At 37.7% G+C, this 16,168-nt stretch overlaps 1 protein-coding gene across 1 annotated transcript in view; it reads right to left on the bottom strand.

Annotated features, from left to right (window-relative positions):
• The window catches only part of TFPI (tissue factor pathway inhibitor), a 34,278-nt gene extending 19,720 nt beyond the window's left edge, over positions 1-14,558 (bottom strand). The window contains 2 exon segments of the mRNA XM_027696482.1: positions 4,126-4,245; positions 14,353-14,558. Of these exon segments, the coding sequence (XP_027552283.1) occupies positions 4,126-4,240 (115 nt within the window). The 5' untranslated portion in view covers positions 4,241-4,245; positions 14,353-14,558.
• Positions 14,559-16,168: the final 1,610 nt, after the last annotated feature.

Below are 16,168 nucleotides of genomic sequence, written 5' to 3'. Positions count from 1 at the left end.
GCATAGGCACAAATCTGCCTGTACTCATTTTTATGTGGAATACAGCTCAAGAAAAGTAATTCTTAGTATAAGGCCTCCTCCTCTGCTCTTGAACACTGGAACAAATTGTTACCACTACATTTTAGGCCTTGTGTGAAGGGCACAGGATGTGACATTCAGAGAAGGTGTCTGTCAGGAAGGTCAGTGAATATTCTTCAGCAGAAACATAGGAAGTTCAAACTCAAAGGAACGTTAACAGTTTCTTATCCAAGTGAAGTAAAATTCCCAGCAACCTGAAGCAGTCAGTTCCAAGATTTCACTACCCTTCTTGCAAGAAAGGCCTTCTTTGTAATGTGCCATATAAATATTCTTATATATTAAATAATATTTGGCTTCCTTTATGCATAGATAGAACAATCTAAAACCATATATATATATATATATATATATATATATATACACACATAGAAAATCGATTTGATTTTCTAATCTTGCAATTCAAGGCTGCTGCAGGAGAGAAGGTGGCCTCCTGCACTCTCAACCTTTAATATGAGCCCTCCAGGTTTGGCTCCTGCCCAGGCTGTTCGAAGCCTTCATGGTGCAGCAGCTTCCTTGCACTCACAGCATCACTTCAGGAGCCCACCTCTGGTCTGTTTTCTGTCTTTTGGAAGACTTTTACCTCCTCTCAATTATCTCCATACTAAACAAACTCATTTCTTCCAAACTTTTTATTGGCCTTGCTTTCTAATCTTTTCATAACTCTTATTTGGGTCTTTCCTATTAGTTGGATTACTGTTAAAGTGTGCTGCCCAGAGCTGAACATAACCTAAGGCATTACCAGTGGCAAATAGAGTGGAAAAATTACTCTTGGGTTTTGTTGTTTTGTTTTTTTATCTTAATAGAAGAAAAAAATCACTTGCCTTTTTTTTTTAAACAACATTGCATTACTTTTGCAATGCTCTGCAACTTCCATTTGCTTTCCAGCAAATATAACCTTGTTATACAAGTGCTTCCACAGTTATTTTCCACCCTATATTTATGAATGTATTGATTCTCCTTCGTGAGTACAGCACTTCGCATTTGTCATTTAAAAAAAAAATCAGTTTAGCTTTCCACACTGGATATGACCCTGTTGGATATTTATTACTCATCCAATTTAGGCATCTGGTTCAAATAAATTTAAGAAAAAAAAAATATATATATATAATTATAGGACTGTACTACCCTAGACCAAGAAAATTTTGTTTTGTTAGAAATACATTAAATAATTGTTACAGCTGATGCTCATTGTCACACTAAAGTTATTAAACTAAAGCAAAGCAAAACCTCCTCTTCCCTTTCTTTCCCCCTATCCCTCTCGATTTTTTATTAGGAGTCTAATATTCCAAAAGCAGAAGTGGTGAATAATGCCTCTAATCCTCTGACATTGATACAAGTGAAAACAATACCTCACCCCCTGGCTGCAGGCACAACAAAAGACTTTAATTAATCTGCAGGGCCTCCTTTTAATTAAAAAATGAACTGATTCCCATCCTAAACCTGCAGCACAATAAATATGATGGACAAGAGTGTTATGGTGGAGTTGCTTCTCAGGACAGAACTATAAATCAAGAAACCGAAGGTCAGGAATTATTCGGACTTTTTATGTTTTAGTTTGCTAAGGTTGTGTGTTCTCAACCTCACATGAGTTTCCGTGGTTATCCTTAATTATAAATTGCTGTCATCTTTCCCAGCTTTTTCTTGGAAATGTCTCCCTTTGATAAGTGGTATCAATACTGAGCACCTTGCCACTGATGAAGAGCTGTTGCTTTTCTCTCCATCTTTTTGTCAGTTTGACAGCTTCCCACCCACACACAGTTCCCTGCTCCTCATGCCCACGTGTTTCCTACACTTTTAAGCAGGCACATTTATTCTTGGCAAACTTTCCCATATGAATAAAAAAGCACATTCAGTTTGTGAGTCGTTTTCTGCCAACCACATAAGGTATTAATGAACAGTATATATAAACTAGTCCTCTTTATACCATTCATTTTTTGTTATTACCCTTATTTGTTGGTGGAAAAATCCCTGGTTTTGCTGGAAGAGAATGAGTTAATAATACTTTTTTATCCCATTGGACTTGCAATCTTAATTATTACTGTAATTTAAATAGACAAAAACCCCCCACCTCTTAAATTCACAAAGCACTTCCACTCAATGTGGTCCAAAAGCATAAAATTACAAATAATGAATGCACACAACTTATTTTATCAGGTATTAAAACCTGAAATTTATGGAATGCTAGGGTAAAATATGTCATTGCTTTATAACCATCAAACTTCAAAACTAAATGTTATCAATGAAATTGCACCCTGCAAGATTTATAAATTTAAATTCATTGACCCCAGAATTTAAATCTTGAGAAACCACAAATATCACTTTAATTAGCAACAATTTAAACATTTTATGGAAACAGAGCACTGTGAAAATATTTTGTAAACACAGAGTCTTCAGCAGTGACTAAACCAGGATCGTAGTTTAATTTCTAATAATTACATTTGATTGGTTTTTTATTTTTGAATTAGAGCCCAAAAGTTCAACTGTTCCTCATACTAAATCACTTACTGGTAACGTAATCTTAAAGGATTGGTTGCAAAATAACCAGTGAAAAAAATAATGCCCAGTACAATGACTATTTCATTTCCTTGGGATTATTTTCTTATTGTCTTTTATGAACAAAGTAAACAGAGGAAAAAATCTAAGGCAGCAGATTTCTTGTTCTGGTGACAAAGTGTGCAAGGCAATTTGGACAGTATGAACAGCAAGCTTAGGCTAAAGATTTATATAAGACCAAGAGTTGCAGGGCAAGGATAAATATGACTTTAGCCTCAAACAGGAAGGGCATTTGTGCACTTCAGGGTTGAAAGGAAACAAATTTATGCTGCATGAACAAGTTTTTACTACACAACCATGCTAAGCTTAAGCTTAACGCACATATTTTAAATTTTAGTGACTAATTGTGACATGGTCCTAAAGCACTAGTTTTGTACTAGCTTAGCATAGCCATTACTGTGCACAATTAATGTTTCTGTCTCAAAGAACGCTGCTGCAAAAGTCTGACAAAGAGAAATAATCTGGACGGAGATAGGACAAAATATGGGCAGATTAGGTAGAGAATCAACATAAAAGGTTCCCCTGAGCTGCATTCTCAGTTACGCTTCAAAATCAGACATGTCAAACAGAAGTTTCCACTTCATAGTTCTTGATGGAGAGAACATAGTTCTCTTAAGGAAGAGATCACAATTTTAAATCATTTTTTAAAGGAAAGAAGGATATTTCAGTGTATTCTTGTAATAATTTAGTGTATTTTTCCTTCATCTGCTTTCTCAAAATTGTTTGGGAGGAAATGAAAATACCCTTCCCAATGATATCCAGTACAGAATTCTGATCCATCTTGGTTAACTTCAATGAAGTAAACAAAGATCTTACAACGGTGAGAATCCAAGAACATCCCCAGTTCTAACAGTCACACTTTTTTTCTTAACAAAAATCTCTAGCTGGTGAGTTTTTAATCATAGAATTATAGAATATCCACAGTTGGAAGAGATTAACAAGGATTGAGTCCAACTCCTTTATTTATCCAGTGATATCAAATCACTTGGGGCTATACAGAGACCTTCTTCAGGGCCCAGAAAAACAACCAGGATAGTAATTGCATCGTTTTGAGACCAAACTTTGCACATTAACTGAGACTCAGGAGAGTTGTGCACGGGACAGCAATCTGCAATGTTATTCATCATATTTCTGCTCCTTTTGTGTGGGGACATAAAACCTGGGTTTGCCAGCTCTATGTTCTTTTCCCTAAACAATGAGCTTTTCCCTGATCCTAAAGCAGAGCTTTAAGCGAATTATCTTGATATCTAACCCAATGTTTGTTTAGGATTAGGAGTTCCAAAAAGCTTGGGAAACAGAAGCCTCAATAGAAGGCTTAACACACAATTCTGCACATCTCTCTCCTGGTTAGAAACCAGCCCATTTTTACCTTAGCCTCAATTTCAAAAATTTCCCAAAAAAGTTCTCAAGCGCAGAATTCCATCTACAGTGCATTTTAACACAGTGGGCTTTGTTGCTTGAGACAGTTTGAGGTGTTTTGCAGTAACCTCTTACCCACAACATGCTCCTCTTCGCTGCCCTCCGACCCGGCAGCTGCACACCCGGCAACACAGCAGAACAGCAAGATAAAGGTTGAAGGTGAGGAACATCCCTTCTTCCTTCCTTTCATCTTCCCTGGATAACACATAGAAGGCAATATACACTTCAGTCAAATTCCTTGCAAAAGTCACGAGCAGGATAGTGCTACCCTGGAGGTAGATACACAGCCTGGGAGCTTTGGGAATAATGGGAGCTATATCAGTATAATCATATTGTAGACAGAGTGAAAAACAAGACAAGGTTCATGGTTGTGCTCAGCAGATTGCAGGTCTCCTATCCCATCTCCAGCACGGATTAGAGGCATTGCTATTACTTTTATTGATGCCTTTAGGTCCATCCGGTTTTTTCTTATTTTCCTAATTTTTATAAGCTTTATAAGTAGTTATATGGTAGAAGTAGATTTTAGAAGCATCAACCTTTATTCACTCACCCTTTAGCACAGTCGTTTACACATTCCCCTACCCCATCACCCCATTCCATGCCCCCATATCAATATCTCCTGAATTCCAGCAGACAGTGTTTAGTCTCTCTTTAAGAGTAGGCCCATTTTGCTGAGAGAACACTTGTACCTTGGCCTAAACCGCAGAGCACAGTCAGAAACTGGGTGACCGTGTACCCTTTGTGCTCTGAAGAAGATGAAGAAAAGCCCCCAGCCTCAATTCCCCATGAGAAGGCTGGGGGTGGACCAGGGCAAAAGCTCCGGGGTGGAAACATCTGGGATTGGACAGACAATATTATAAATTTTAACACCTGTACACGGCCGGGGAGCGCATCTTGTAACCAAATTAAACCTTTTTCTTATCTCATCCTCAATTAAACTGCTCTGGAGTTTTTTTTTCCTCAGTTCCTGCAGGCAAGATTATAAATCACCTCCCAGAATATATAATGATATAAAACGTAACACTTGGCACTTTTATTGTCCTGATCAGTTTTACACAATGTATGGTTGATTGCCAAGTCAAATCCTTCCAGACAAGTTTTCCTCAGCCTGCAGAACTCAGAGCCGCTGCCACAAACACAGGATTCTGTTTTTAACAAACATTTAATTGATTTATAATCACACACGTCGCATTTCACAGGAGTCAGTGAACTTTTTGCAAGTATTTTGCCCCTTGTGGATCCCTTTAAAATTGGGTACCTCACTTAAGTGCAGAGCTGTTATTTTTCACATCTTTATCAGTTCAACTATCCCCACAAAGAGAACACTTTGATCCCATGGCAGCTGGCACGTTCAGGTTGCCAAAGATGAGGTGATGCATGTACTTATGAAATTATCTCTAGAAAACTTGGGCTTTGACTTTTTTAGAAATACAGATTTTACCACTAACTGAAAGTAGCTCCTTAAGGATCTCAGAATCCTAATTAGAGGATAAGCTAAATACCTTCTTTGCTCCCAACAGATGGATTCCCTGTAGATATCCTCTTCTCTTAAAGTACAATACTAAGTTTTTTTGATAAGTTAATTAATATTAAGTCAGTTAAAACTAAAGATCTAAGAAATGGGAAGCTCCTAACCTTCAGACACTGTTCAGTGTTTAAGTTTACACATCTGTGAAGACAGCAAATCTTCACCAATGAAAGCATGAATTTTTATTTGTCTCTAGGAAACTTACCCGTTTTTCCCTCTTGGATACCTAATGGCTTCCCAACTTGTAGGAGAAAAGAAATGCATTCTTAAAAATAACTCCTGGTGAAATTACAGACCAGACCATGAGTGGCACTAATTATTTGGACAATTTTTTAAATTGACACTTCCCTTCAGAAGGCTTCAGTACATCATGTGGTGAAAAACATTGAGAGAGGTCTGCATTCTTTTTTTATTATTTTTTTTCCTTTTTGTAAAGGAACAGAATTTTGGGATCAAAGGAATTTCTGTTTTAGCCAGAAAATACGAGTGTTAACTTCATCATAATCTTTTCCTGTCAAAATCAATGAAAGAATGTATGTCTTTCATTCCTTCTAAGCTCAATTATTAAGCTTAATTTCTACATGAACAAATAAAATGCTTTACCCACATACAGTTTCTGAAATATTACGTAAACAGAGAATATGTGCAAGTGCCACGATTACTCATTTTTAGCTATTAATCAAATAAATAGAGGTAACATCTTTATTCATGATTCTAACCAGAAATTCAGTTCTAAGTTCCTTTACATACAAAGCTTTGTGGTACATGACCTTGGAAGAATTTCCCATTTATATCCAAGGGTTAGAGAAAATCTTCCAGCAAATCTTTTTATTCACTGCCGATAAAAAGTCCAGTCATACTTTAAAAAGAAAGTAACTGTACAAGGTAACCTGAAGTTATCTGAGACTGTCTTTATGATTTGAGAGATTTCTGAGTTGTGAAGTTAGTTTGACATCAACTGAAATTAAAATAAAAATAATTCCACAACTAAGAAAAATGTTACGGGGAGAAATACGTTGTAAAAAATTTCTAACAACTGCACAAGTACTTAGAATTACAATGTAAATAAAGGTGGTGATAGTTTGACATCATCTATGCTTAAAGAAAGCAGAAATATCATCAAATTCTCAGGTTTGATGCTTAGATATATAGTAATAACTTCCAAACTTTGTGTGGTTCCTGTGAGTTCACTGGAATAAAAAATTATCAAATACACTTTGAGTTTTAGTTTTTGAAATTACAAGGGAAAGGGTAATTTTCTAGCATATTGTATTCCTTAGATGTAATAATTGGCACAATTGTGGCATTTCATAAAGAAACTTGTAAATTATCCACAACCTCAACTGCCCACAGATTAATTCCAAATTTGTCCCCGGGCTCTCAGTTTCTATATTTGAGTTTTTCCAAACATGGCATCAAAACTCTCACTATTTCAGCAAAATTCTATTTGAATTTGGTTTTTTTATCACTCAAATTGAGGCTTTGGTTCCTTCTTCCAGGAATCTCCAGAATGTAGATTTAGATTGGAAAATTTAGCAATCAGTTTTTAGTCTGTCTTCCCATATTCTCAAAAGCTGATTCCCGGGTAGAAGAAAAAAAAAATCAACCAGCCAGAAATGGAAATCCTCAGTAAGTTCCTATTTTTTTCATTTAAAAGCAGAATTTTGCATATCATGGGCTGCCATATATAATTGTCACCGTGTGATGATGAGGATAAATTACTGCATTTGGACAGAAAACAAAAATATTCCAAGGGTACAGCGTTTCTATTCTTCCACTCAACTCCCACATTTCCCTAAAAAGAAAGAGTTCCTTGTCAAAAGAAGGGCATCCTGATGCTTGGGCAAGTTCCCAAGAGGAAAAATGTGGGTTGTACAACTGCATATCTGCCTCTCTGCAAACTCTGCTGACCAAACACCATCTCCTTTATCTTTTTTCTAACCTTCCCAGAAGGTCAAACATTCCCAGGACATTGTGTCAGGTGGGGGTGGGAGCTGGGATGAGAGGGGTAAAGGTTTTGGTAATAAAACGCTTAAATCCTTCTGGAGTTTAATTCTTTCTTATAATTCCTACAGGAAGATTTAAAATCCAAGATCAAAGTGAATTTGGCACTGCTTTTTCAATTAAAAACCTAAATCCTCTAGAAAAAAACCCGAGTTTTCTGCCTGGATGTTCAGCTGCCCAGTAACAGAACTTTAAAGCTGTAAATCTCTTATGATATTGATATAACTTTCCTTTTTAATGCATCCTGGTTTTTTTCATTGTATTTATACAGAAAGCACAATTCAAATACTTCATCTATGATATGTGGCTGAGTAAAATGTCAGGAGCACACATCTGTGAAGGGAAACGTTTCAAGTTCAAATAATTAATGTTAAATGAATATTTGAGCCAAATTCTGAAAATTCTGAGAGTAAATAGTAGCCCCTTCCTCCAGAAGGGTTCTAGCTTAGGACAGCCAGGAATCAGTCCAGCATTAACACTGGCTTTTCTCTACACCAGAGTGCCATTAATGAATATTTCCTGAAGACAATTCCTGAAGAACTGGCACTCCACTGCTCCCAAAGCACCTCCCTTTTAATGAGGCATTTTTATACCTGTAACAGATAACAAGGTTACTTGACAGAGGAGGTCAAAGGTAATAATTGGCCTCAAATTTGTTTCCTGATTTAATTAAATACAGTTATTTCTAAATCATACCATTGGCTTCCCTCAGGCTGAAATACAGGTAGACCAGGCAGACCACGAGCAATCAAGGAAGGTCCCAAAACCAGATCCTTATTACCTGGTTTTATAACTAGACCTTTTTTATCCTGACACCTAAACATGGAAATAAAAGGAAGCTCTCAAGTAGTTTTTTTGCTAAAAGCAGAAAAGTACAAAACTTGGTGTCTTCTCCATGCAATTTGGAGACAGACCTTTTATGTGTGTATATATGTATATATATATATATACATATTATTTTTCTTACCTAGTAGTCTCTTCAATACCAACTTCTATAGTTACCTGACTGTTTAGATGCAAACAATTTTTTTCAGTGTCATTTATCTCTAACTGGCTAACTGGAAAAAGCAAAACAAAAGCCAGCATTTCCCGCAGTGGCCAAAAAAAGACATTCTTAGAAAATGGCATAAAGTGACATTGTAATGTCTGTAAAAGTGACTCATTCACACTGACAGTCCAGGAAGTGGAAACACGGACACACAAAAAAACTTTTTAAAAAAAGGAAAAGAAATAAAAAAAAAAATTATCATTGAATAAAGGAATTAATAGCAGGAGATAGGATGTGCATAGTGAGAGGTCAAATTTAGCACAGCCTAAAACTAAGGATTAAAAGGTCTAATTAGACAGGATTATAACACCTCTGATATAAAAACAGACTTTTTTTAAGTCCACTATGCTTCAGAGGCATTATATTTGCCCTATGATATCTTGTGCTGTCTACTAGGACTTGTGTGACAGATTTAATTAGACCTACATTCATCCAAGAACTTCAAATTTGCTTCTTGTTATGGAAGACAATGTTGGTTGGTTACCTACCTTTCATCAAGGAAGCATAAATGCTTTCATCAAGTAACATAAATGCTTTGCTGCTGCTGCACTATTCCAGCCTCTTAAATTCCCGAGTGAAAACCAGGAAGTAAAGGGAAAATTTAGAAAACCAGATTTCTTCATTGGATTTTATGCCGAAAAGTTGCATGACCTGGTGTCACTGTTTCAGATTTAAACTCCCACTTTGGTCCCGCTTTTATTAAAGTTGAAAATGCTGCTTTTTCAACCACACCTGATAAATGAATTGAAAAGGAAACCTTGTTATGTTTTGAAATGAAAATAAATAAATTAATAAGCCTACCACAAGAGTTTCCTTCTTTTTTTCACATGCCTGTAGACCTCTCTTGCCTTTTCAATCTCCTTTGTCAACTCCTTTCACTCATGTTTTTAAAGTGTTTTCCATTTTCCCAGCTTAGCTCCAAAACCTATTTAATCCCTTCTCCTCGTCAGCTCACACCTGGCACCGGGTACTTTTGCCATCCTGTCTCTACTCCATTTCTCTTGTGACACAGATCCAGGCCTTAACTTCTTCCTCCATTGAGTTCTCCTTTACTCACCTGGCTCACCCAGGCCTCCCATCCATGATATCCATCCCCCAAGCCCTGGGAAGTGGATATATTCTGGGAGGCAGAGCTATAGCGAGATTATACCTTGGCAACAGAAGCCTGAGAGCAATTTTCCTGACTCCCTGATCATGATGCAACAGTCCCAGTGAATTATAAACCCTGAAATTAAGACTGATCTATTAAATAACTTCACTTTTCAGAGGAACACTGGATTTGTCCGAGTCAAATCATATAACTAGCCCATTTTCATCGGGGAAAAGAAGTATTTTGCTCCTGCCACAATATTTTTGCGTGTGTACGAAAGCAAATTACTGGTTTACACAATTTCCTAAATCTTGAAAAACAAAATGACAAAACCATTACACTCAAACCTGTACCTGTTTGTAGCAAAGATACTGGTCATCTATAGCCCTATTTTCAAACAGGGAATGCCTTCAGCATCCTAATAGCCCCTCCCAGAGCATAAAATCCACAAACAAAACAAACAAGCAGCAATATTAGTTACATATTAGCTTTATGAATTCTCTAGCCTGTTTGTTTGGTCTTTTTTTTCTAGCAGTTTGGACTGGAAGACTACTGTATATGTTCAAATCTCAGCTGTGTTTATTGATAAATAGACATGTTTTTAGAGGTCAATTAGCTTACCACGACCTGCTTTTCTAATGGAGAGAGTAATTTCAGTGTTGTATATTTGTTAACCCAGCTGAGTGTAATTTCCCATTGTTCACACAACAGAAATACTATTCCCTTTCACTGAAGTGAAGCTGTCAGATATTGAAGATATAACAGGCAGGCACAGGAAGAAGCCACCAGCCACATCCTGTGACTGATTTTGGCCATACCCATTGACCTTTTGTAACCTCATCATCACAGAGATCACATTTTGCACACATACCAAAGTCCAAACTACAAGTTTCCTTGTTCTGTCAAGCAAGCTGAGCTCATTTTGTCTCTCTTTCCAGCTGGAGACACCGCAGACACTTTTACTCCCATGGATGAGCTTTGGATCATCCCACAGGTTAGAAATGCTCAAAATGCCTTCTATGGTAACATCCCTGGATTCAGAGTGCCCTAGATGTCACCCTACAGTTACTTAAAACCAACATAAAATAACACTGCCATAGAAAAGAAGGGTCATATTCCCTTCCTCTCCCACCATAGTACAGATCAGGTGGTTTATTTTGGTGGCAGTGCCAGCTTCTGTGGACTTAGAGCGTTCATCCAGTGACTCACAGCACAGAAAATATCAGCCTCACCTTTCCACACTAACTTTTCTCTGACTGATGAAAGCAGAAATCATTGTCCAACACTTCATTATGTTGGAGACTCTACAAATACAAAGGAAAAAGATTGCTTCTCAGAGTAGAAAATGTTTACGGAATATGCCAGGACGCTTCAACAGACTTTTCTTGGAGTTCATAAAACCAGTACCAACTAAGTATTTCCTTTATGTAATATTTGTATTTCTAACTGGCTTGCTGCAATTGGTCTTTTCGATATAGTTATTTTAAACCTGGTTCTTTTGGAATGTTCTATTTTCTGAAGGAGGGTTTTACTTTCTTGTGTTCGATTCATAGCCCGGGGCAACGCACCTGAATGCCCAGTTCTAATTTTTCACTAAACAGTAAATCGAATTACCCAGTTAATTTCAGAGGTATACTCAGGTAGGAAAAGCACACATCAGCAAGGAGGGCAACAGTACTAAAGAAGGGCAGTGAACAGCTGTATTAACAGCAACAGGAAATAATTAAGAAATCGAACAAAGGAGTTGTGAGAGAAAATTTAAAGGACTGAAACCAAGCCTATTTTGCTGTTAAACAACTATGAGAGGAAAGGAATTATACAATTCCCCATATGGTTTTGCTTTATTCTGTCCCCAGGGGAACTCTGTCCCTATTGTAAAGCTAAGCCAGTTTCATAAGAGAAACATACAGAAGAAGGTATTTTGTCCCTGTTTTTAAGTCAGTTCTCCCTAGTTTCAATGTAAAGAAAATCTTTAGATATGAAGATGCCATCAGTCCCTCCTAGTTCTTAGAGAGAAAATAGGATTGTTCACAATGTAGCCCAAACAAAGGACAGTAGTAAGTACTAGAATTTGACAGATTTTAAACCTTTTGCTCCAAAACTGTGAGATATGAGAGTCATGTAATTCTCTAGTTCTACTGATTTATTTTTTTTTAATTTAATTTTTTTTTGTTCTTCCTATGCATATGCTCTCAGTCCCTCTGGCAGATGTTCTCAGAAAGTACTGAATGCCCACCAACAAAAATCATGGCAGTCACAAAGCACTTCCAGTAGTTACCACTTTATTTTAAAACGCAAAAGAAAATCATTGCCAGAATCAGCCTTTTAAAATAAATCTAGATGTTACAGCATCTTCCCAGAACGTGAGAGATGTTGTCAATATCTTTTTTTTCCAGTGGTGATTTAATATTCATGTTTCCAGAAACAATCCTAATCCCACTGATACACCAGTGAGAGCAATCTGTGTTTTCTGCCCTAAAAGTAATCCAAGACCCACAGAATCAGAATAGCATAAAAGATATCAGTTTTCCTGAAATGGAGAACACCTGGGTGCTCCTGTCTGCTCCTGTTCATGCACTCAACTTGGAAGGGTTATTTGAGACACACAGAAACAGTCCTTGAAGCCAGAACTGGAGTCCAGGAATTCTCCTTCTCTAATGGGGTCTGGTCTAGCTGGACATGGGATTTCAGACTCACCAAAGACTCACTGAAAGCCTGATAGGAAGCTTGTTCTTTTACACCTTTGCTTGCTTTACTAGACTACTTTTTCTCCAATCTCTTAAAATTTCCTCTTTGACAGAAAATCTGCCTGTTTTTTACACTGTCTCTCACTGCCCTTTAGCTCTGACACTCGAACCCTAAAAACAGATACCAAAGATTTATGAGTTTTTATCATTAAGCTTTCAAAATTACTCTGCAGTGAGATTAAGGATAAACTCAATGGCATTAATTGTTCTATCTGTCCCGAGTCAAGAACATAAAACTGTGATTTACAGTCATCCTGCATTTAGAATATTAACTAGGTGAGTAACAATTGAGTGTTCATGAGCAATATTAGTAAATGTGGGCACTGCACTAAAAGGCTAAATGCACTTTAAAGGTCATGGAACTGCACCAGACAAATGAATTAAAACTAGAAATTACAAACTATGAAATCCACAATGTAAGGATGAACATAAAGGACACTGAAAGTCAATTTAAAACACACTTGGACACTCTCCAGCATAAAAGTCACAAAGTTTTCATATAAATGGATTTATCAAGCAGTTGTTCACATGACTGCTTTTTAATTAACCCTTTCACGTGGGACATTATTTGACAGGAGAAAAGGCCAGAGCAGGATGTGTTTTAATCATCTTGACCTCCTCAGCGTGGTTCTGTGTACATTGCATACAAACTAAACTTGCTTATAACCCTCAAATTCAGCTTAAAGAATAATGCAGAGGAATTTACTGTGGACATAGATACTTGCTGCCTTCCCTGACAGTCATAAACTCCCTCCTAGAAGAATTAAATGGTGAGCAGAAGGTTACAAAGAGAAAAGGCTGACAGTTTTTCCCAAGTAGGTGCCTGGCAATTCCTCTGACACAGCCTTTGCTACCCGTATCTGTCCTGACAGCTGCACTTCCTGCCTTTGCCTCTATCCAGAAGACATTCAGGAAGGAAGGTTTGTATCTTCACATGTTTCCCATGAAAGGACTTTGGTGACTAATGCCTCGAGTACTGAGTCACACTGACCGTTCCCATCCACACTCCCCCCCTCCAAATTGTTATTGTTCTCCCTGCTCCACTTTTCCCATTATCACAGGCCTTTTCCTCATTTAAATTGTATTTATAGCTTCTAAAATATCAGCAAAATTTAGCAATTTTTTTTAAAGGTGAGTATCACTGTTTTGCTTTACACAGTTCCTAGAAATGAAGTCTATGTCACTTCTGCCCAGTAAAATATTACAAAAGTCACCAACGTTATTCTGTTTTTTGGGGTGTGGGGGGTGGTGTGTTTATTACACTGACACCACTGTAAGACTCATTTACTACCCTCGTTGTTTAAGGGCTTTTAGTTTCTTGAGAATTCCGATATACATGGTGAGTGCAATTGGCTTATGTGTCATCAGCTTAATTTGATTCTCCTAAAATGTTCTTGTACTTCTCCTAAAATATTAATTGCTTCAGATGTTACATGCTCTACAAGGATTTGAAACAACCTCACAGACCACTCTGCTGAATCAAGCCTCCCTTAGAGCTTCTGCAGTGGAGAAATTGCTTTAAAAAAACAAGAGTTTTTTTCAAACTCGAGCTATTGATCAGAATTAACTTATTCAACTTTAGAAGAACTTCCTTTCAAAGAACTCTCTTGGAGCTCAAAACACTGTAGACTGAGATTCTGGCAACCTAATACTAGTTGTATTATTAATCATAAAAGTTATTCATTGTCCTACTGTTTCAAATTTACAGAGGGGGAAAAAAAAGTCTCCCTTTTTGCAGCACTCATTGCTGGACTTTGAATCTAAACATCTGACTCCTGAATCTACCACATTCTAAAGAAAACACACCGGTAGATACTGCTTTCTGCCAGCTAAAGAAGAAAAGGATAACTCGTTTAAAACCGAAAGTCTCTCACAAAGTACTCACCGAACTCCTAGCAACAGTTCTTGAGGAAAGAAGGAATTCCTGAATCGGAGCTGAATATGATCCTCCCCTACTAATTCACTCTGAAAGGGGTGTGGTGTAAAAGCTACAAAGGCAGGATTGCAACCTGATCTTCTTCGAGCGGGGATCGCTCCGCTCGGGGCTGGACTGGCTCTTTGCAGAGCTCATGGGCTCACTCGGGGTAAAAGTCAGAGAGATCTGCTGCAGCGGCAGGAACGCTTCCTGTGTAAAAGTTTTCTCGTCTGCCCGCGGTTCAGAGCAACTATGTCCTAAACAGCGCCAGCTAAAACGGGCTGCACCTTTAAAGAATGAGAGTTGTGTAGGCTAATCTGTGCATCTGTGCCTTGCGGGCTCTGATAGGGCTCGTGAGGATGGTGTATTCACTGTCTACTTAAGAGAGATACAGGGTGATGCGCTGCTGTTTTTTGTCTGTTTGATTTTTAAACGAAGCCTTGCTATTTACTGTCCATCCATCACAGTGCTTGGAGCTGCTGTGCCTCCAGCTAGAACGTACCATCTCTTTACAAATCACTCTACTGTGTGCTAAAACTAACCTTTAGTGTCAGTAAGAGTACCGTGACTGAAGATAGGGATGGGGACTGTAGACACCCTCTCTGAGACCTTATAACTTGTGGATGCAGAGGCAGATGTCCAGAGTCTTAGTGCGAATTTCCAAGGTAATGAATTAAACAGTAACAGAGACAGAAATAACAGCTGAAGAACAATAACTTACACAGTCAGTAGCTATAACTCACTGCAATTACTTTTTAGGCAAAGACCAACAGGTAGTTAAATTGCTTTCATTGAATATTTATATTTATCTGTTCATCACCATCCTGGAACAGACTGGAAGTCTCTCATGTTCAGTTAACGGGTTATAACCACCTCTGACACAAACAGAAGTGCTCCTGGCAACCCCTTAGATCTCCTGTCTTGTTCTGACTGTCAAAATGTCTGTAATACTTTTCAGGGCAAAGTCAGTTGTCAGCTGAGTCTACTGACTCTTAACTGGGTCAATAATCAAATGGATTAACTGTCCTCAAATGGACTAGAAGAACTCACAAAGTAAAAGGTGCATTTCAAATGCTGGGGGTGGGGTTCTGCTATACAGTTACTAATTAGCAACTCAGATAAAGCAAGAGTCAACCCAGCTCAGGAGGTCAGGGAAATGGAAATGGTCAGGCTGTCATTTGTGTGACACCAAGACTCTGACAAATATTGTGGGCCCACATGTTGAGAATTGGTGTCTCTCCAAGGGTCACAAGACAGACAATCCAAAACAGACACATAAAAATTACACCATGGTTTAAAGAGAGCTCAGTCTGTACACTTACAATAGACACCAAGACCACCAGATTTCAAAAAAATTACATACTTCTTCACTGTGATTTTCTTGGAATCCAGCTGTGTGGATGAACATGCATCCATGTGGATAGTTTCAAACTTGCTCTACTCTACAAGTCATTTACAAATGAGCTGCCTTGTTTTTAGTCCTTCTGGATGCTGAATGGTCTGAATTACAAGTCCATGTAAACATATTCCAAATCTAGGGACTGGACCTGGTCATAACCTGAAGGGAGATTTTTTGGTTTCAATGAGAAATATTTTTTTTTTAACGAATAGACAAGAAAGAATTTTCATGGTTTGTGTCACAACGTGCTAACATCAGTCCATCTTTTCTCACAAGACCTTGCTCAAGTCACTCAGATTTGGTGTGCAAAATAATAAAGTAGTTCTGAAAGGAATAGTCCACAGAGACATGAAAAAAACCCCAAAAAACAAAAGAAAATGCTACAGT

This window comes from Neopelma chrysocephalum, unplaced genomic scaffold (genome assembly GCF_003984885.1).
Source record: "Neopelma chrysocephalum unplaced genomic scaffold, ASM398488v2 Primary Assembly neopelma1_107, whole genome shotgun sequence".
Lineage (NCBI taxonomy): Eukaryota > Metazoa > Chordata > Aves > Passeriformes > Pipridae > Neopelma > Neopelma chrysocephalum.
Note: the sequence above shows the minus strand (reverse complement) of the source record. Positions and strands in the feature narration are given on the sequence as shown.